Here is a 20,843-nt window from a genome sequence, read left to right on the forward strand (position 1 = left end):
TTCATTTCACTTCACCAATTTGGACTATTTTGATTATGTCCATTACATGAAATCCAAATAAAAATCAATTTAAATTACAGGTTGTAATGCAACAAAATAGGAAAAACGCCAAGGGGGAAGAATACTTTCGCAAGGCACTGTAGCTTGGGTAAGGATGGGAGGTTGTGACAAGCTTAGTTTGGGTGGGGAAAAGGGGGTAGAAGTGGAAAGGTTTGGCTTTTGAGAGAGAGAGAGAGAGAGAGAGGTTATTATAGTATATACGTTGTTATAGTATATAAGTTAACGTGATACCATCAACAAGACCGTTAGAGATGTACTGAGAGATAAAGGTTGAACAACAGCTCCTTCCTCTTTCTGGCTGCTTTTGGAACTGTTTGTGGAGGCTTGGACCCAATGGTAATGCCATAAACTCATCATTACTAGGATCCTCCTTTTAACACGTGTATTGTGGCATAATGAAGTAGAGGGAAGTCTGATTAGATTGCTCTCATATCCCAACATCAGCAAAAATGGGCTAACTTTAATGAGGATATTGAGTTCTGACGATGGGCTACCCCCTTTTTGGTTAGGCTAATGTAGATGAAACAAATGTATTAAATGTGTTATTTAGTGTATTTTCCAAATTGTATTTAACTAGGCAAGTCCGTTAAGAACAAATTCTTATATATAATGACGGCCAAGGAACAGTGGGTTAACTGCCTTGTTCAGGGGCAGAATGACAGTTTACCTTGTCAGCTCAGGGATTCAATCCACCAATGCTCTAACCACTAGGCTACCTGCCACCCTGTTTTTATAGGGGATCCAGGTAACGGTTTTGGCATTTTCAAAATATAAACAAGCTATTAAGGACACATTTCTGTAACTTAATTTTTTTGTTGTTGACATAGTTGTTTAATTTTCAAATTCTTTCTTTGAAGCACAGAAAGTGTGTTCAATCTGTGATGTCTTTGTCTATTTCGCCCTATTTGTAAGTGTTCCCCTTTGTAAAAACAGTATTGTTTCTGTTGTTGAATAAAATTAAACAAAATAATCAATATCTTTTGCTTTTGTCACAGTTGCTTCAGCGTTGGCCCAACGCAGCCGGAGGGCACGCGAGGTAACGGTCTCCATGGCGCCCTGTTCACTAGTCCTATAGGCCCGGGTCAAAAGCAGTGCACTATAAAGGGAATATGGCGCCGTTTGGGAGATCCACAGGCCGAGACTTGACTGGCATTCCCGAGGCGTCTCCTGGCAACCTCGGTCTCCTGACTCAACTGTTTTTGGCCCTCCTCTGCTCCCCAACTAGTGACGGGCATTCCGATTATTTCTGGTGAGTCGGCTCATTTGGCTCGGTTCACGTAAAGTAGCCGGCTCATTTGGCTCCCAAACCGTTCCACGTTCAAAATGCTTAATGGACCTAGAACCATAAAAAAATTGCAAATCTCCAATGTAAAGACCAAAAGTTAGACTACCATTATGTCAGATGGCCAGCAAAATAACAATAGTTTTTTTTACGCACTGGAAAATCAGCGTGGACCAGATTGACACGCTTTCCCACTACGTATTGTTTCTACAGTGAGGAATCACCCTCTTTACATAATTATTTTGTAAATTATCTGCAGAAAAACGTTGTTTTGATTTTAAAAAGCAGTAGCAGTATGCAAATCAGGGAGCCAAATAAACGGTTCTTTCACCGATGCGATTCGGTTCCCGAAGTTCAACAAAAAGATTCATTCAAAAAGAGCCGTTCGTTCGTGAACGACCCATCACCATCCCTTACATTCACTAAACAAGTGGACTGAATTTGGACTGAAAGAACTGTTACTTATATCACTGATAGCGGGTGTACTGAAGCCTCTCTTCAACGAATTACCGTTAATCAGGGATGGACAGGATTTAATCCGATCGCGTAAATCGGTTACGGGAACGATCCAGGTAAATGTGCGCCATGCATGCGTCTGATTTTCTTTGGTAATAGCGGATTCCAACACTGCTTTAAATTATATTATAAATCAGGCCTACATAAGAGAAACATACTTGATCATGATGTATTTTAGCCGTAGAAAAGGCTATACGGCGATAGAACAGCGCAACATGTACCATCATTGGTTTATCCAATGAATTGGAATATCACATTGCGCAGTTCAATAAATGTATCGTCTTCAATCATTCAGTCATTCAAACGTCATAATATACTACTGCGTAACGCAGCACAGTGATGTAGGGCTAATCTGTGTAACGCAGCACAGTGCTGTAGGGCTAATCTGGGTAACGCAGCACAGTGATGTAGGGCTAATCTGTGTAACGCAGCACAGTGATGTAGGGCTAATCTGTGTAACGCAGCACAGTGCTGTAGGGCTAATCTGGGTAACGCAGCACAGTGCTGTAGGGCTAATCTGTGTAACGCAGCACAGTGATGTAGGGCTAATCTAAAAATATTTTTATAAAGGTTTTCCCCCGAAAAAGGAAATGCCAGAAACTGCCATGAGAATTTCGACGCGGTTGAAATATTAAGTCCGACTGCATGCGTAGCCTAATGTCTGGCCTTTTCTCACGGTAGCTCTGATGTTGGCTAAAAGCTTTGTAGATACAGTTTACATATTCTGAACATGCTTCAATCTTACTGCAATGTTATTGCAAAAAGGGGTTACAGCCTATAAATTGAGTGCACAGTATTTATTTAGCGCGTATTTATTTAGCGCACATGATTTTATCACAGTTCCTTGTTGATCAATAAAATATCTCTATAGCCTTCTGTATGATCAATAGTGATCTGTGTGTGTGTGTGTGTGTGTGTGTGTGTGTGACACAATGCCCATGTTTTCTGAACAACAGTCAAGACATTCCATGCAGCGGGTAGTCATGACTACAAGAGTGAACATTAAAAGTTCAGCAATATCTCGATTTAAGATTTTTGTCAACAAAAGAGTCAGATCTGAATAAAGATGAGAAGAAGAAGAAAAGACATGCATTCTATGGATTGAGGATGCGATCACATCACCTCTAGCGACCGTGACTGAAGAGAGGAGAGAGATTGTAACAAAGTCAAGAGGTTATGCTTGCTTCCCAAGTGGCACCCTAGTCCCTATATAGGGCATTAGGGCTCTGGCCTTAGTAGTGCACTATATAGGGACTAGGGTGCCAATTTTGGATGTACACCAAGCTCGGATCTTCCTTTAATTCACACAAGCAGACTGTATTTTTGTGATGATTTAGGGAGACACACAGTAGCCTAGCTAGCCTACAAAATGGACGTGTTTACTGTGTAGACATTGGTGATGCCCAAGTGACATACTATTTAATATAAACAGGGTGTCATTTAAAAAACATGTCCCTGATGGAAATATAACCAGACATGTTAGCTACTGGCCAGACCACAGTTTGGCATGTCATGTTACTGGACTGGACTAAATCACCATCCACTAAATGTCATGTTACTGGACTGGACTAAATCACCACCCACTAAATGTCATGTTACTGGACTGGACTAAATCACCACCCACTAAATGTCATGTTACTGGACTGGACTAAATCACCATCCACTAAATGTCATGTTACTGGACTGGACTAAATCACCACCCACTGAATGTCATGTTACTGGACTAAATCACCACCCACTAAATGTCATGTTACTAGACTGGACTAAATCACCATCCACTAAATGTCATGTTACTGGACTGGACTAAATCACCATCCACTAAATGTCATGTTACTGGACTAAATCACCACCCACTAAATGTCATGTTACTGGACTGGACTAAATCACCATCCACTAAATGTCATGTTACTGGACTGGACTAAATCACCACCCACTTAATGTCATGTTAATGGACTAAATCACCACCCACTAAATGTCATGTTACTGGACTGGACTAAATCACCACCCACTAAATGTCATGTTACTGGACTGGACTAAATAACCACCCACTAAATGTCATGTTAATGGACTAAATCACCATCCACTAAATGTCATGTTACTGGACTAAATCACCATCCACTAAATGTCATGTTACTGGACTAAATAACCACCCACTAAATGTCATGTTACTGGACTGGACTAAATCACCACCCACTAAATGTCATGTTACTGGACTGGACTAAATCACCACCCACTAAATGTCATGTTACTGGACTAAATTACCACCCACTAAATGTCATGTTACTGGACTGGACTAAATCACCACCCACTAAATGTCATGTTACTGGACTGGACTAAAACACCACCCACTAAATGTCATGTTACTGGACTAAATCACCATCCACTAAATGTCATGTTAACTGGACTGGACTAAATCACCACCCACTAAATGTCATGTTACTGGACTGGACTAAATCACCACCCACTAAATGTCATGTTACTGGACTAAATCACCACCCACTAAATGTCATGTTAATGGACTAAATCACCACCCACTAAATGTCATGTTAACTGGACTGGACTAAATCACCATCCACTAAATGTCATGTTAACTGGACTGGACTAAATCACCACCCACTAAATGTCATGTTACTGGACTGGACTAAATAACCACCCACTAAATGTCATGTTACTGGACTAAATCACCACCCACTAAATGTCATGTTACTGGACTGGACTAAATCACCACCCACTAAATGTCATGTTACTGGACTAAATCACCACCCACTAAATGTCATGTTACTGGACTAAATCACCACCCACTAAATGTCATGTTACTGGACTAAATCACCACCCACTAAATGTCATGTTACTGGACTGGACTAAATAACCACCCACTAAATGTCATGTTACTGGACTAAATCACCACCCACTAAATGTCATGTTACTGGACTGGACTAAATCACCACCCACTAAATGTTATGTTACTGGACTAAATCACCACCCACTAAATGTCATGTTACTGGACTAAATCACCATCCACTAAATGTCATGTTACTGGACTGGACTAAATAACCACCCACTAAATGTCATGTTACTGGACTGGACTAAATCACCATCCACTAAATGTCATGTTACTGGACTGGACTAAATAACCACCCACTAAATGTCATGTTATTGGACTAAATCACCATCCACTAAATGTCATGTTACTGGACTGGACTAAATCACCATCCACTAAATGTCATGTTACTGGACTGGACTAAATAACCACCCACTAAATGTCATGTTATTGGACTAAATCACCATCCACTAAATGTCATGTTACTAGACTGGACTAAATCACCACCCACTAAATGTCATGTTACTGGACTGGACTAAATCACCATCCACTAAATGTCATGTTACTGGACTGGACTAAATCACCATCCACTAAATGTCATGTTACTGGACTGGACTAAATAACCACCCACTAAATGTCATGTTACTAGACTGGACTAAATCACCATCCACTAAATGTCATGTTACTGGACTAAATCACCACCCACTAAATGTCATGTTACTGGACTAAATCACCATCCACTAAATGTCATGTTAATGGACTAATTCACCACCCACTAAATGTCATGTTAATGGACTAATTCACCACCCACTAAATGTCATGTTAATGGACTAATTCACCACCCACTAAATGTCATGTTAATGGACTAATTCACCACCCACTAAATGTCATGTTACTGGACTAATTCACCACCCACTAAATGTCATGTTACTGGACTAATTCACCACCCACTAAATGTCATGTTAATGGACTAATTCACCACCCACTAAATGTCATGTTAATGGACTGGACTAAATCACCACCCACTAAATGTCATGTTACTGGACTAAATCACCACCCACTAAATGTCATGTTAATGGACTAATTCACCACCCACTAAATGTCATGTTAATGGACTGGACTAAATCACCACCCACTAAATGTCATGTTACTGTACTAAATCACCACCCACTAAATGTCATGTTACTGGACTAAATCACCACCCACTAAATGTCATGTTACTGGACTAAATCACCACCCACTACATGTCATGTTACTGGACTGGACTAAATCACCACCCACTAAATGTCATGTTACTAGACTGGACTAAATCACCATCCACTAAATGTCATGTTACTGGACTAAATCACCACCCACTAAATGTCATGTTACTGGACTAAATCACCATCCACTAAATGTCATGTTAATGGACTAATTCACCACCCACTAAATGTCATGTTAATGGACTAATTCACCACCCACTAAATGTCATGTTAATGGACTAATTCACCACCCACTAAATGTCATGTTAATGGACTAATTCACCACCCACTAAATGTCATGTTACTGGACTAATTCACCACCCACTAAATGTCATGTTACTGGACTAATTCACCACCCACTAAATGTCATGTTAATGGACTAATTCACCACCCACTAAATGTCATGTTAATGGACTGGACTAAATCACCACCCACTAAATGTCATGTTACTGGACTAAATCACCACCCACTAAATGTAATGTTAATGGACTAATTCACCACCCACTAAATGTCATGTTAATGGACTGGACTAAATCACCACCCACTAAATGTCATGTTACTGGACTAAATCACCATCCACTAAATGTCATGTTACTGGACTGGACTAAATCACCATCCACTAAATGTCATGTTACTGGACTGGACTAAATCACCATCCACTAAATGTCATGTTACTGGACTAATTCACCACCCACTAAATGTCATGTTACTGGACTGGACTAAATCACCACCCACTAAATGTCATGTTACTGGACTAATTCACCACCCACTAAATGTCATGTTAATGGACTAATTCACCACCCACTAAATGTCATGTTACTGGACTGGACTAAATCACCATCCACTAAATGTCATGTTACTGGACTAATTCACCACCCACTAAATGTCATGTTAATGGACTAAATCACCACCCACTATATGTCATGTTACTGGACTAATTCACCACCCACTAAATGTCATGTTAATGGACTAATTCACCACCCACTAAATGTCATGTTACTGGACTGGACTAAATCACCATCCACTAAATGTCATGTTACTGGACTGGACTAAATCACCACCCACTAAATGTCATGTTACTGGACTAAATCACCATCCACTAAATGTCATGTTACTGGACTGGACTAAATCACCATCCACTAAATGTCATGTTACTGGACTGGACTAAATCACCATCCACTAAATGTCATGTTACTGGACTGGACTAAATCACCATCCACTAAATGTCATGTTACTGGACTAAATCACCACCCACTAAATGTCATGTTAATGGACTGGACTAAATCACCATCCACTAAATGTCATGTTACTGGACTGGACTAAATCACCACCCACTAAATGTCATGTTACTGGACTAAATCACCATCCACTAAATGTCATGTTACTGGACTGGACTAAATCACCATCCACTAAATGTCATGTTAATGGACTAAATCACCATCCACTAAATGTCATGTTACTGGACTAAATCACCATCCACTAAATGTCATGTTAATGGACTAAATCACCACCCACTAAATGTCATGTTAATGGACTGGACTAAATCACCACCCACTAAATGTCATGTTACTGGACTGGACTAAATCACCATCCACTAAATGTCATGTTACTGGACTAAATCACCATCCACTAAATGTCATGTTAATGGACTAAATCACCACCCACTAAATGTCATGTTAATGGACTGGACTAAATCACCACCCACTAAATGTCATGTTACTGGACTGGACTAAATCACCACCCACTAAATGTCATGTTAATGGACTGGACTAAATCACCACCCACTAAATGTCATGTTACTGGACTGGACTAAATCACCATCCACTAAATGTCATGTTACTGGACTAAATCACCACCCACTAAATGTCATGTTAATGGACTGGACTAAATCACCACCCACTAAATGTCATGTTACTGGACTAAATCACCATCCACTAAATGTCATGTTACTGGACTAAATCACCACCCACTAAATGTCATGTTACTAGACTGGACTAAATCACCACCCACTAAATGTCATGTTACTGGATTGGACTAAATCACCATCCACTAAATGTCATGTTACTGGACTAAATCACCATCCACTAAATGTCATGTTACTGGACTAAATCACCACCCACTAAATGTCATGTTAATGGACTGGACTAAATCACCACCCACTAAATGTCATGTTACTGGACTAAATCACCATCCACTAAATGTCATGTTACTGGACTAAATCACCACCCACTAAATGTCATGTTAATGGACTGGACTAAATCACCACCCACTAAATGTCATGTTACTGGACTAAATCACCATCCACTAAATGTCATGTTACTGGACTGGACTAAATCACCACCCACTAAATGTCATGTTACTGGACTAAATCACCACCCACTAAATGTCATGTTACTAGACTGGACTAAATCACCACCCACTAAATGTCATGTTACTGGACTGGACTAAATCACCATCCACTAAATGTCATGTTACTGGACTAAATCACCATCCACTAAATGTCATGTTACTGGACTAAATCACCACCCACTAAATGTCATGTTACTGGACTGGACTAAATCACCACCCACTAAATGTCATGTTACTGGACTAAATCACCATCCACTAAATGTCATGTTACTGGACTAAATCACCACCCACTAAATGTCATGTTAATGGACTGGACTAAATCACCACCCACTAAATGTCATGTTACTGGACTGGACTAAATCACCACCCACTAAATGTCATGTTACTGGACTAAATCACCACCCACTAAATGTCATGTTACTGGACTGGACTAAATCACCACCCACTAAATGTCATGTTACTGGACTAAATCACCATCCACTAAATGTCATGTTACTGGACTAAATCACCACCCACTAAATGTCATGTTAATGGACTGGACTAAATCACCACCCACTAAATGTCATGTTACTGGACTGGACTAAATCACCATCCACTAAATGTCATGTTACTGGACTAAATCACCACCCACTAAATGTCATGTTAATGGACTAAATCACCACCCACTAAATGTCATGTTAACTGGACTGGACTAAATCACCATCCACTAAATGTCATGTTACTGGACTGGACTAAATCACCACCCACTAAATGTCATGTTACTGGACTGGACTAAATCACCATCCACTAAATGTCATGTTACTGGACTAAATCACCATCCACTAAATGTCATGTTACTGGACTGGACTAAATCACCATCCACTAAATGTCATGTTACTGGACTTGACTAAATCACCATCCACTAAATGTCATGTTAATGGACTGGACTAAATCACCACCCACTAAATGTCATGTTACTGGACTGGACTAAATCACCATCCACTAAATGTCATATTACTGGACTGGACTAAATCACCACCCACTAAATGTCATGTTACTGGACTAAATCACCATCCACTAAATGTCATGTTACTGGACTGGACTAAATCACCATCCACTAAATGTCATGTTACTGGACTGGACTAAATCACCATCCACTAAATGTCATGTTACTGGACTGGACTAAATCACCATCCACTAAATGTCATGTTAATGGACTAAATCACCATCCACTAAATGTCATGTTACTGGACTAAATCACCATCCACTAAATGTCATGTTACTGGACTGGACTAAATCACCATCCACTAAATGTCATGTTAATGGACTGGACAAAAGCTGAATAATTTTAGTCAAGTCATTTCTGATTTGGTCAGTCCAGAGAAACTTCAATCTGCTTTACTCAGCAAGTGTGGGGGGGGGGGAAAGCATTATATTTGACATCATTGTTTTCTCTGTTCGTGTCTTTGATTCGTAGACACAAGAGGACGTCTCATCCTCATCTCAGACTGGAAACACCAAGGATACACAGAGGAAGCTTTGACGAGGGAGCTCTCAATGAAGGAGGCTTTTCAAAGTGCCTTAAATCCTAATCTGGATTACCTCTGTTTTTGTGCTTTCCTCATAAAGAAACCATCAGACTTAAATCCGAATCTGGATTACCTCTGTCTTTGTGCTGTCATAAAGAAACTATCAGAACCAGTCAGAATGATGATGCAAGATCTAGAACTTCCTTCTCACACCCACAGAGAAGGATCTATTACATTTAATTAAACCACAACCCAAAGGGACATAACCACCATTTTACAGCGTAGAGCTACAACAATCTAGAACACAGGTAGAACAAAGAATTGTTCTAATCTATTCTCACAAGATCTACAACCACCCGCTCACAAACACAAGTCAGAGCGACGGAGGCCCCGGTGAAGAGTACATCAGACTGCGACCAACTTCTCTTGACTACTACCGCTAGTTTGATTCTGGTAGCCAGGTGTGGTTCTTATTCCCGGGGTTGTCATGGAAGCAGGCTCCACCCCCAGGATCAAGGTGTATAGTGCCTGGGACCAGGTGGAGGAGACAGACCAGGTGAGAAACAATCTGTCCCTAATGACCACACCCGGTATACAGCCAAAAGAGAATGGGCCTCCATCTGAGCCTGTTTCCTCTCTAGGTTTCTTCCTTCTAGGGAGTTTTTCCCCAATAGCCTCGCGAGCCACACTGATCGTCTAGGGAGTTTTCCCCAATAGCCTCGCGAGCCACACCGATCTTCTAGGGAGTTTTTCCCAATAGCCTCGCGAGCCACACTGATCGTCTAGGGAGTTTTTCCCAATAGCCTCGCGAGCCACACCGATCGTCTAGGGAGTTTTTCCCAATAGCCTCGCGAGCCACACCGATCTTCTAGAGAGTTTTTCCCCAATAGCCTCGCGAGCCACACTGATCGTCTAGGGAGTTTTTCCCAATAGCCTCGCGAGCCACACTGATCGTCTAGGGAGTTTTCCCCAATAGCCTCGCGAGCCACACCGATCTTCTAGGGAGTTTTTCCCAATAGCCTCGCGAGCCACACTGATCTTCTAGGGATTTTTTCCCCAATAGCCTCGCGAGCCACACCGATTTTCTAGGGAGTTTTTCCCCAATAGCCTCGCGAGCCACACTGATCTTCTAGGGAGTTTTTCCCCAATAGCCTCGCGAGCCACACTGATCGTCTAGGGAGTTTTCCCCAATAGCCTCGCGAGCCACACCGATCTTCTAGGGAGTTTTTCCCCAATAGCCACGCGAGCCACACTGATCTTCTAGGGAGTTTTTCCCCAATAGCCTCGCGAGCCACACTGATCGTCTAGGGAGTTTTCCCCAATAGCCTCGCGAGCCACACTGATCTTCTAGGGATTTTTTCCCTAATAGCCTCGCGAGCCACACCAATCGTCTAGGGAGTTTTTCCCCAATAGCCTCGCGAGCCACACCGATCTTGCGAGCTTCATACATGTAACACATATTTATGTCAGCTCGCAACATTAGTGGCTCGCGAGGCTAGTTTTTCCACTGTGCTTCTGCTTTGGGGTTCTAGGCCGGGTTACTGTAAAGCACAATTTTCTGAATTAAAAACAGGCTTAATAAATGAATAAAACCCATTTGTTTGATTGATTGACCAGGTGGAGGAGAAGGTGGGTTCGGCTTCAGAAGACCATCTGATCACCCTCAAGGCCCTGGTGCAGAAGCTGAGGCTGGAAACACGGAGGCTGTCCTACCTCGAGTGGAAGGCCCGTTTAGAGGCCCATAGCACCAAAGTCCTGATCATACCACAGCAGAGCACCAGGGACCTAGTGGGGCCAGAAGAGCAACGGCTAGTGTCCCAGAGTGAGGGCAGGTTAGACAGTCAGAGCACCAAATGTCTGGCTGAACCACAGCTACAGCAGGAGCTCCATGCAGAGCAACAAGAGGAGCAGGAGAAGGCCAAACGACAGCCGGGGGAGCCCAGAGAGAGCCTCCTGACCTCGGGTTTGATCTGGCAGCACAGCCTGCCCTCTGGAGTGCTGAGGAGATTTAAGAACATCGATGAGGCTGTGGGGTGGCTCAGGAAAGAACTGGTGAGAACAACAGAAGTATTGGTGACTGTTTCTTGGTTTAGTGCTGCACCTCCAATACAAATGAATTCAAGTGAGATGGGCTTCCTGTCAATGCTAGGGAGAGGGGCTTCCTGTCAATGCTAGGGAGAGGGGCTTCCTGTCAACGCTAGGGAGAGGGGCTTCCTGTCAATGCTAGGGAGAGCGGCTTCCTGTCAATGCTAGGGAGAGGGGCTTCCTGTCAATGCTAGGGAGACGGGCTTCCTGTCAATGCTAGGGAGAGGGGCTTCCTGTCAATGCTAGGGAGAGCGGCTTCCTGTCAAAGCTAGGGAGAGCGGCTTCCTGTCAACGCTAGGGAGAGCGGCTTCCTGTCAACGCTAGGGAGAGGGGCTTCCTGTCAACGCTAGGGAGAGGGGCTTCCTGTCAACGCTAGGGAGAGGGGCTTCCTGTCAATGCTAGGGAGAGGGGCTTCCTGTCAACGCTAGGGAGAGGGGCTTCCTGTCAATGCTAGGGAGAGGGGCTTCCTGTCAATGCTAGGGAGATGGGCTTCCTGTCAACGCTAGGGAGAGGGGCTTCCTGTCAATGCTAGGGAGAGGGGCTTCCTGTCAACACTAGGGAGAGGGGCTTCCTGTCAATGCTAGGGAGAGGGGCTTCCTGTCAATGCTAGGGAGATGGGCTTCCTGTCAACGCTAGGGAGAGGGGCTTCCTGTCAATGAGAGATTAATATCAGGAGGTAAACATACATCATAATATATCTATATACAGTGGGGAGAACAAGTATTTGATACACTGCCGATTTTGCAGGTTTTCCTACTTACAAAGCATGTAGAGGTCTGTCATTTTTATCATAGGTACACTTCAACTGTGAGAGACGGAATCTAAAACAAAAATCCAGAAAATCACATTGTATGATTTTTAAATAATTAATTTGCATTTTATTGCATGACATAAGTGTTTGATCACCTACCAACCAGTAAGAATTCCGGCTCTCACAGACCTGTTAGTTTTTCTTTAAGAAGCCCTCCTGTTCTCCACTCATTACCTGTATTAACTGCACCTGTTTGAACTCGTTACCTGTATAAAAGACACCTGTCCACACACTCAATCAAACAGATTCCAACCTCTCCACAATGGCCAAGACCAGAGAGCTGTGTAAGGACATCAGGGATAAAATTGTAGACCTGCACAAGGCTGGGATGGGCTACAGGACAATAGGCAAGCAGCTTGGTGAGAAGGAAACAACTGTTGGCGCAATTATTAGAAAATGGAAGAAGTTCAAGATGACGGTCAATCACCCTCGGTCTGGGGCTCCATGCAAGATTTCACCTCGTGGGGCATCAATGATCATGAGGAAGGTGAGGGATCAGCCCAGAACTACACGGCAGGACCTGGTCAATGACCTGAAGAGAGCTGGGACCACAGTCTCAAAGAAAACCATTAGTAACACACTACGCCGTCATGGATTAAAATCCTGCAGCGCACGCAAGGTCCCCCTGCTTAAGCCAGTGCATGTCCAGGCCCGTCTGAAGTTTGCCAATGACCATCTGGATGATCCAGAGGAGGAATGGGAGAAGGTTATGTGGTCTGATGAGACAAAAATAGAGCTTTTTGGTCTAACTCCACTCGCCGTGTTTGGAGGAAGAAGAAGTATGAGTACAACCCCAAGAACACCATCCCAACCGTGAAGCATGGAGGTGGAAACATCATTCTTTGGGGATGCTTTTCTGCAAAGGGGACAGGACGACTGCACCGTATTGAGGGGAGGATGGATGGGGCCATGTATCGCGAGATCTTGGCCAACAACCTCCTTCCCTCAGTAAGAGCATTGAAGATGGGTCGTGGCTGGGTCTTCCAGCATGACAACGACACGAAGCACACAGCCATGGCAACTAAGGAGTGGCTCCGTAAGAAGCATCTCAAGGTCCTGGAGTGGCCTAGCCAGTCTCCAGACCTGAACCCAATAGAAAATCTTTGGAGGGAGCTGAAAGTCCGTATTGCCCAGCGACAGCCCCGAAACCTGAAGGATCTGGAGAAGATCTGTAGGGAGGAGTGGGCCAAAATCCCTGCTGCAGTGTGTGCAAACCTAGTCAAGAACTACAGGAAACGTATGATCTCTGTAATTGCAAACAAAGGTTTCTGTACCAAATATTAAGTTCTGCTTTTCTGATGTATCAAATACTTATGTCATGCAATAAAATGCAAATTAATTACTTAAAAATCATACAATGTGATTTTCTGGATTTTTGTTTTAGATTCCGTCTCTCATAGTTGAAGTGTACCTATGATAAAAATGACAGACCTCTACATGCTTTGTAAGTAGGAAAACCTGCAAAATCGGCAGTGTATCAAATACTTGTTCTCCCCACTGTATATACAATATCGGGAGGTAATAAGCAGCATGAAATCCAGAATCCTCCAACCAGGATTTCTGGAAAAGATGGGAATTTTGGGAAATTTTCCCAGAATTTGGTGACGCTATTAGAGTTCGTTGACACATCAACGTTCCGCAGCATCGTCTACTACACCCTCTGTTGTTAAGGTGAGACTACACCCTCTGTTGTTAAGGCCAGACTACACCCTCTGTTGTTAAGGTCAGACTACACCCTCTGTTGTTAAGGCCAGACTACACCCTCTGTTGTTAAGGCCAGACTACACCCTCTGTTGTTAAGGCCAGACTACACCCTCTGTTGTTAAGGCCAGACTACACCCTCTGTTGTTGAGGCCAGACCACACCCTCTGTTGTTGAGGCCAGACCACACCCTCTGTTGTTGAGGCCAGACCACACCCTCTGTTGTTGAGGCCAGACCACACCCTCTGTTGTTGAGGCCAGACCACACCCTCTGTTGTTGAGGCCAGACCACACCCTCTGTTGTTGAGGCCAGACCACACCCTCTGTTGTTGAGGCCAGACCACACCCTCTGTTGTTGAGGCCAGACCACACCCTCTGTTGTTGAGGTCAGACCACACCCTCTGTTGTTGAGGCCAGACCACACCCTCTGTTGTTGAGGCCAGACCACACCCTCTGTTGTTGAGGCCAGACCACACCCTCTGTTGTTGAGGCCAGACCACACCCTCTGTTGTTGAGGCCAGACCACACCCTCTGTTGTTGAGGCCAGACCACACCCTCTGTTGTTGAGGCCAGACCACACCCTCTGTTGTTGAGGCCAGACCACACCCTCTGTTGTTGAGGCCAGACCACACCCTCTGTTGTTGAGGCCAGACCACACCCTCTGTTGTTGAGGCCAGACCACACCCTCTGTTGTTGAGGCCAGACCACACCCTCTGTTGTTGAGGCCAGACCACACCCTCTGTTGTTGAGGCCAGACCACACCCTCTGTTGTTGAGGCCAGACCACACCCTCTGTTGTTGAGGCCAGACCACACCCTCTGTTGTTGAGGCCAGACCACACCCTCTGTTGTTGAGGCCAGACCACACCCTCTGTTGTTGAGGCCAGACCACACCCTCTGTTGTTAAGGCCAGACCACACCCTCTGTTGTTAAGGCCAGACCACACCCTCTGTTGTTAAGGCCAGACCACACCCTCTGTTGTTAAGGCCAGACCACACCCTCTGTTGTTGAGGCCAGACCACACCCCCTGTTGTTAAGGCCAGACCACACCCTCTGTTGTTAAGGCCAGACCACACCCTCTGTTGTTAAGGCCAGACCACACCCTCTGTTGTTAAGGCCAGACCACACCCCCTGTTGTTAAGGCCAGACTACACTTGTGACCATATTACCGACACACTGTTATTACCATCTACTGTCAACATTAGAAACAAACTATTCAATCCGATCACTCCTTTTAAAGGCAATGTTTCTATGTTCTCTGCCGGTAAACGGCTCAATCGGAAATTAACGTTAAATGTCATTAGCGTTACAACGCAGATCTTCCGTGGTCCGGTTTGAATCTAGGCCTAAATCTCTACCCTCCCTCCCTCCCCTCCCTCCCTCCAGAAGGAAATGCCTCTCCAGGACCAGCAGTTGGCCCATCAGCTGATGCGTCTCCATGGCGACATCAACAAACTGAAGATCGAGCAGACGTGTCACCAGCACCGCCGCATGCTCAACGATGCCACCTACGGGCTGGAGGAGAGAGATGAGTTGAGCGACCTGCTCTTTGACTTCCCCGTCACTCCCGGGTTCGGACTCTCCACCCCGCTGAGACTCATAGGGGTCACCAAGATGAACATAAACTCTCGACGCTTTTCCCTCTGCTAGCAGTAGAGAGAGAGAGAGAACTCTGCTAGCAGTAGAGAGAGAGAGAGAGCTCTGCTAGCAGTAGAGAGAGAGAGAGAACTCTGCTAGCAGTAGAGAGAGAGAGAGAACTCTGCTAGCAGTAGAGAGAGAGAGAGAGCTCTGCTAGCAGTAGAGAGAGAGAGAGCTCTGCTAGCAGTAGAGAGAGAGAGAGCTCTGCTAGCAGTAGAGAGAGAGAGAGCTCTGCTAGCAGTAGAGAGAGCGAGACCTCTGCTAGCAGTAGAGAGAGAGAGAGCTCTGCTAGCAGTAGAGAGAGAGAGAGAGCTCTGCTAGCAGTAGAGAGAGAGAGAGAGCTCTGCTAGCAGTAGAGAGAGAGCTCTGCTAGCAGTAGAGAGAGAGAGAGAGAGAGCTCTGCTAGCAGTAGAGAAAGAGAGAGAGAGAGCTCTGCTAGCAGTAGAGAAAGAGAGAGAGAGAGCTCTGCTAGCAGTAGAGAAAGAGAGAGAGAGAGCTCTGCTAGCAGTAGAGAAAGAGAGAGAGAGAGCTCAGCTAGCAGTAGAGAGAGAGAGAGAGCTCAGCTAGCAGTAGAGAGAGAGAGAGAGAGCTCTGCTAGCAGTAGAGAAAGAGAGAGAGAGCTCTGCTAGCAGTAGAGAAAGAGAGAGAGAGCTCAGCTAGCAGTAGAGAGAGAGAGAGAGCTCTGCTAGCAGTAGAGAGAGAGAGAGCTCAGCTAGCAGTAGAGAGAGAGAGAGAGAGCTCTGCTAGCAGTAGAGAAAGAGAGAGAGAGCTCTGCTAGCAGTAGAGAAAGAGAGAGAGAGCTCAGCTAGCAGTAGAGAGAGAGAGAGAGCTCTGCTAGCAGTAGAGAGAGAGAGAGCTCTGCTAGCAGTAGAGAAAGAGAGAGAGAGCTCTGCTAGCAGTAGAGAAAGAGAGAGAGAGCTCTGCTAGCAGTAGAGAAAGAGAGAGAGAGCTCAGCTAGCAGTAGAGAGAGAGAGAGAGCTCTGCTAGCAGTAGAGAGAGAGAGAGCTCTGCTAGCAGTAGAGAAAGAGAGAGAGAGAGAGCTCTGCTAGCAGTAGAGAAAGAGAGAGAGAGAGAGCTCTGCTAGCAGTAGAGAGAGAGAGAGAGAGCTCTGCTAGCAGTAGAGAGAGAGAGAGAGAGAGCTCTGCTAGCAGTAGAGAGAGAGAGAGCAAGAGAGAGAGCTCTGCTAGCAGTAGAGAGAGAGAGAGAGAGAGCTCTGCTAGCAGTAGAGAGAGAGAGAGAGAGAGCTCTGCTAGCAGTAGAGAGAGAGCGAGAGAGAGAACTCTGCTAGCAGTAGAGAGAGAGAGAGAGCTCTGCTAGCAGTAGAGAGAGAGAGAGAGAGAGAGCTCTGCTAGCAGTAGAGAGAGAGCGAGAGAGAGAGAGCTCTGCTAGCAGTAGAGAGAGAGAGAGATGTATGTATGACCAATGTATGACCATATTAGAGAGACATATTTCCCTCAGATTACACAGATCCACAAAGAATTTGAAAACAAATCCAATTTTGATAAACTCCCATATCTACTGGGTGAAATTCCACAGTGTGCCATCACAGCAGCAAGATTTGTGACCTGTTGCCACAAGAAAAGGGCAACCAGTGAAGAACAAACACCATTGTAAATACAACCCATATTTATGCTTATTTATTTTAACTTGTGTGCTTTAACCATTTGTACATTGTTACAACACTGTATATATATAATATGACATTTGTAATGTCTTTCTTGTTTTGAAACTTCTGTATGTGTAATGTTTACTGTTAATTTGTATTGTTTATTTCACTTTTGTGTATTATCTACCTCACTTGCTTTGGCAATGTTAACACATGTTTCCCATGCCAATAAAGCCCCTTGAATTGAATTGAGAGAGAGCTCTGCTAGCAGTAGAGAGAGAGAGCTCTGCTAGCAGTAGAGAGAGAGAGAGAGCGAGAGAGAGCTCTGCTAGCAGTAGAGAGAGAGAGAGAGCTCTGCTAGCAGTAGAGAGAGAGAGAGAGCTCTGCTAGCAGTAGAGAGAGAGAGAGAGCTCTGCTAGCAGTAGAGAGAGAGAGAGCGAGAGAGAGCTCTGCTAGCAGTAGAGAGAGAGAGCTCTGCTAGCAGTAGAGAGAGAGAGAGCTCTGCTAGCAGTAGAGAGAGAGAGAGCTCTGCTAGCAGTAGAGAGAGAGAGAGCTCTGCTAGCAGTAGAGAGAGAGAGAGCTCTGCTAGCAGTAGAGAGAGAGAGAGCTCTGCTAGCAGTAGAGAGAGAGAGAGCTCTGCTAGCAGTAGAGAGAGAGAGAGCTCTGCTAGCAGTAGAGAGAGAGAGAGCTCTGCTAGCAGTAGAGAGAGAGTGAGCTCTGCTAGCAGTAGAGAGAGAGAGAGCTCTGCTAGCAGTAAAGAGAGAGAGAGAGAGCTCTGCTAGCAGTAGAGAGAGAGAGAGCTCTGCTAGCAGTAGAGAGAGAGAGAGCTCTGCTAGCAGTAGAGAAAGAGAGAGCTCTGCTAGCAGTAGAGAGAGAGAGAGAGAGCTCTGCTAGCAGTCGAGAGAGAGAGAGAGAGCTCTGCTAGCAGTAGAGAGAGAGAGCTCTGCTAGCAGTGGAAAGAGAGAGAGCTCTGCTAGCAGTAGAGAAAGAGAGAGCTCTGCTAGCAGTAGAGAGAGAGAGAGAGAGCTCTGCTAGCAGTAGAGAGAGAGAGAGAGAGCTCTGCTAGCAGTAGAGAGAGAGAGAGAGAGCTCTGCTAGCAGTAGAGAGAGAGTTCTGAAACTTTCCTAACATTTTGGGAAATCCTGGCTGGAGGTTTCTCCGATTTCCTGTTTATTTTCTTCTGATACTGGGAATCTACAAACCAGGACTGTTTTCTATGTCATTGGGAGGAGCATCTAGTTTGTTTTCTATGTCAGTGGGAGGAGCATATAGTTTGTTTTCTATGTCAGTGGGAGGAGCATCTAGTTTGTTTTCTATGTCAGTGGGAGGAGCATCTAGTTTGTTTTCTATGTCAGTGGGAGGAGCATCTAGTTGCCACACAACAATGAAGCAGCTACAGATACTCCTCTTAACATCTCTGAAGGCTTTTCCTGAAACTGAACCTCACTACTCGATACGATGGCACTTTTAAAACATTCTGATCCGTTCCTAGACCGGGATTACACATTCTGATCCGTTCCTAGACCGGGATTACACATTCTGATCCGTTCCTAGACCGGGATTACACATTCTGATCCGGTCCTAGACCGGGCTTCCACATTCTGATCCGGTCCTAGACCGGGCTTCCACATTCTGATCCGGTCCTAGACCGGGCTTCCACATTCTGATCCGGTCCTAGACCGGGCTTCCACATTCTGATCCGGTCCTAGACCGGGCTTCCACATTCTGATCCGGTCCTAGACCGGGATTCCACATTCTGATCCGGTCCTGGACCGGGATTCCACATTCTGATCCGGTCCTGGACCGGGATTCCACATTCTGATCCGGTCCTAGACCGGGCTTCCACATTCTGATCCGGTCCTAGACCGGGGTTCCACATTCTGATCCGGTCCTAGACCGGGGTTCGACATTCTGATCCGGTCCTGGACCGGGATTCCACATTCTGATCCGGTCCTAGACCGGGGTTCGACATTCTGATCCAGTCCTGGGCTGGGATTCCACATTCTGATCTGGTCCTAGACCGGGGTTCGACATTCTGATCCGGTCCTAGACCAGGGTTCCACATTCTGATCCGGTCCTAGACCGGGGTTCCACATTCTGATCCGGTCCTAGACCGGGGTTCGACATTCTGATCCGGTCCTAAACCGGGATTCCACATTCTGATCAGGTTTTAGGTCGGGGTTCCACATTCTGATCCAGTCCTAGACCGGGGTTCCACATTCTGATCAGGTTTTAGACCGGGGTTCCACATTCTGATCCAGTCCTAGACCGGGGTTCCACATTCTGATCCAGTCCTAGACCGGGGTTCGACATTCTGATCCGGTAACTATACACCTCTGTCCCCGTTGTCTTCTGCTTCCAGCTCAATGACTGTAACCTTTTCCCCCTTCCTGAAGTGAAATCTACATGTCTGTTCTGTACATGTACAATAATGCCTTAATATTGTTTCTTACAAAAAAGTGTGTGTCTATTTAACATGGATAATAACTAAATAATGACAATGAATAAAAGTAGTGATGCCTTCTGTTATATTTGTTTTGTACTGTTATATTATATTTGTATTGTACTGTTATATATGGACCAGGGGTGTCAAACATACAGCCCGCGGGGGGTTTGAGTAAAAATCTTTATAAAAGTTTGAAATAAAAAATAAAAAATTGGGTGGGGGGGACTCGATACACTTTAAAATGACTAAAACCAAATCCAAACTGTGTAGAAACTATAATGGACCTACATCCAAGGTATGTCCAGCTCGCTAATAGTCACCTAAATGAAAGCTAGACAGTCGGGGAGTATCGTAAATTCCAAAAACGACGGATTGAGGAAAATGTTTTGCAAAATTTGACGGCGAGGAAATATCACCAATTTTCAGTGCGGCCCTTCAGACTCCGTTGAAGATAGAATGCAGCCTCCGTGGCAAAGTGAGTTTCACACCCCTGATATAGACTACAAATAAAATATGGTAAGCAGTGTTGTGCTTCATGTAGGTGTTTATCTCTCAGTTGTGAATGGTTAACCAAGCCGTAGCCAGGTCTAGGAGGTCCTAGTACAGAAGATAGACGAGATACTCGGGAGGTAGACGAGCTACTCGGGAGGTAGACGAGCTACTCGGAAGGTAGACGAGATACTCGGGAGGTAGACGAGCTACTCGGGAGGTAGACGAGCTACTCGGAAGGTAGACGAGATACTCGGAAGGTAGACGAGATACTCGGAAGGTAGACGAGATA

At 44.8% G+C, this 20,843-nt stretch overlaps 1 protein-coding gene across 1 annotated transcript; it reads left to right on the forward strand.

Annotated features, from left to right (window-relative positions):
• The first annotated feature begins 1,738 nt into the window (after window positions 1-1,738).
• fam167ab (family with sequence similarity 167 member Ab) lies at window positions 1,739-20,147 on the forward strand. Its single transcript, XM_071369326.1, has 4 exons — window positions 1,739-1,914; window positions 9,726-10,333; window positions 11,395-11,829; window positions 15,759-20,147. The coding sequence occupies exons 2-4, from the start codon at window positions 10,265-10,267 to the stop codon at window positions 16,020-16,022; spliced, it is 768 nt and encodes a 255-aa protein (XP_071225427.1). The 5' UTR covers window positions 1,739-1,914; window positions 9,726-10,264; the 3' UTR covers window positions 16,023-20,147.
• The last annotated feature ends 696 nt before the right edge of the window (window positions 20,148-20,843 follow it).

The sequence above is a fragment of the Salvelinus alpinus genome, chromosome 27, assembly GCF_045679555.1.
Source record: "Salvelinus alpinus chromosome 27, SLU_Salpinus.1, whole genome shotgun sequence".
In the NCBI taxonomy this organism is placed as follows: domain Eukaryota; kingdom Metazoa; phylum Chordata; class Actinopteri; order Salmoniformes; family Salmonidae; genus Salvelinus; species Salvelinus alpinus.

Excerpts from the sequence above, each read along its gene's own strand:
- fam167ab (XM_071369326.1), top strand. The coding sequence starts at position 10,265 with ATGGAAGCAGGCTCCACCCCCAGGATCAAGGTGTATAGTGCCTGGGAC. Across the intron at positions 10,334-11,394 it reads AGGTGGAGGAGACAGACCAG|GTGGAGGAGAAGGTGGGTTC; the intron begins GTGAGAAACAAT and ends TTGATTGACCAG. Across the intron at positions 11,830-15,758 it reads GGTGGCTCAGGAAAGAACTG|AAGGAAATGCCTCTCCAGGA; the intron begins GTGAGAACAACA and ends CCCTCCCTCCAG.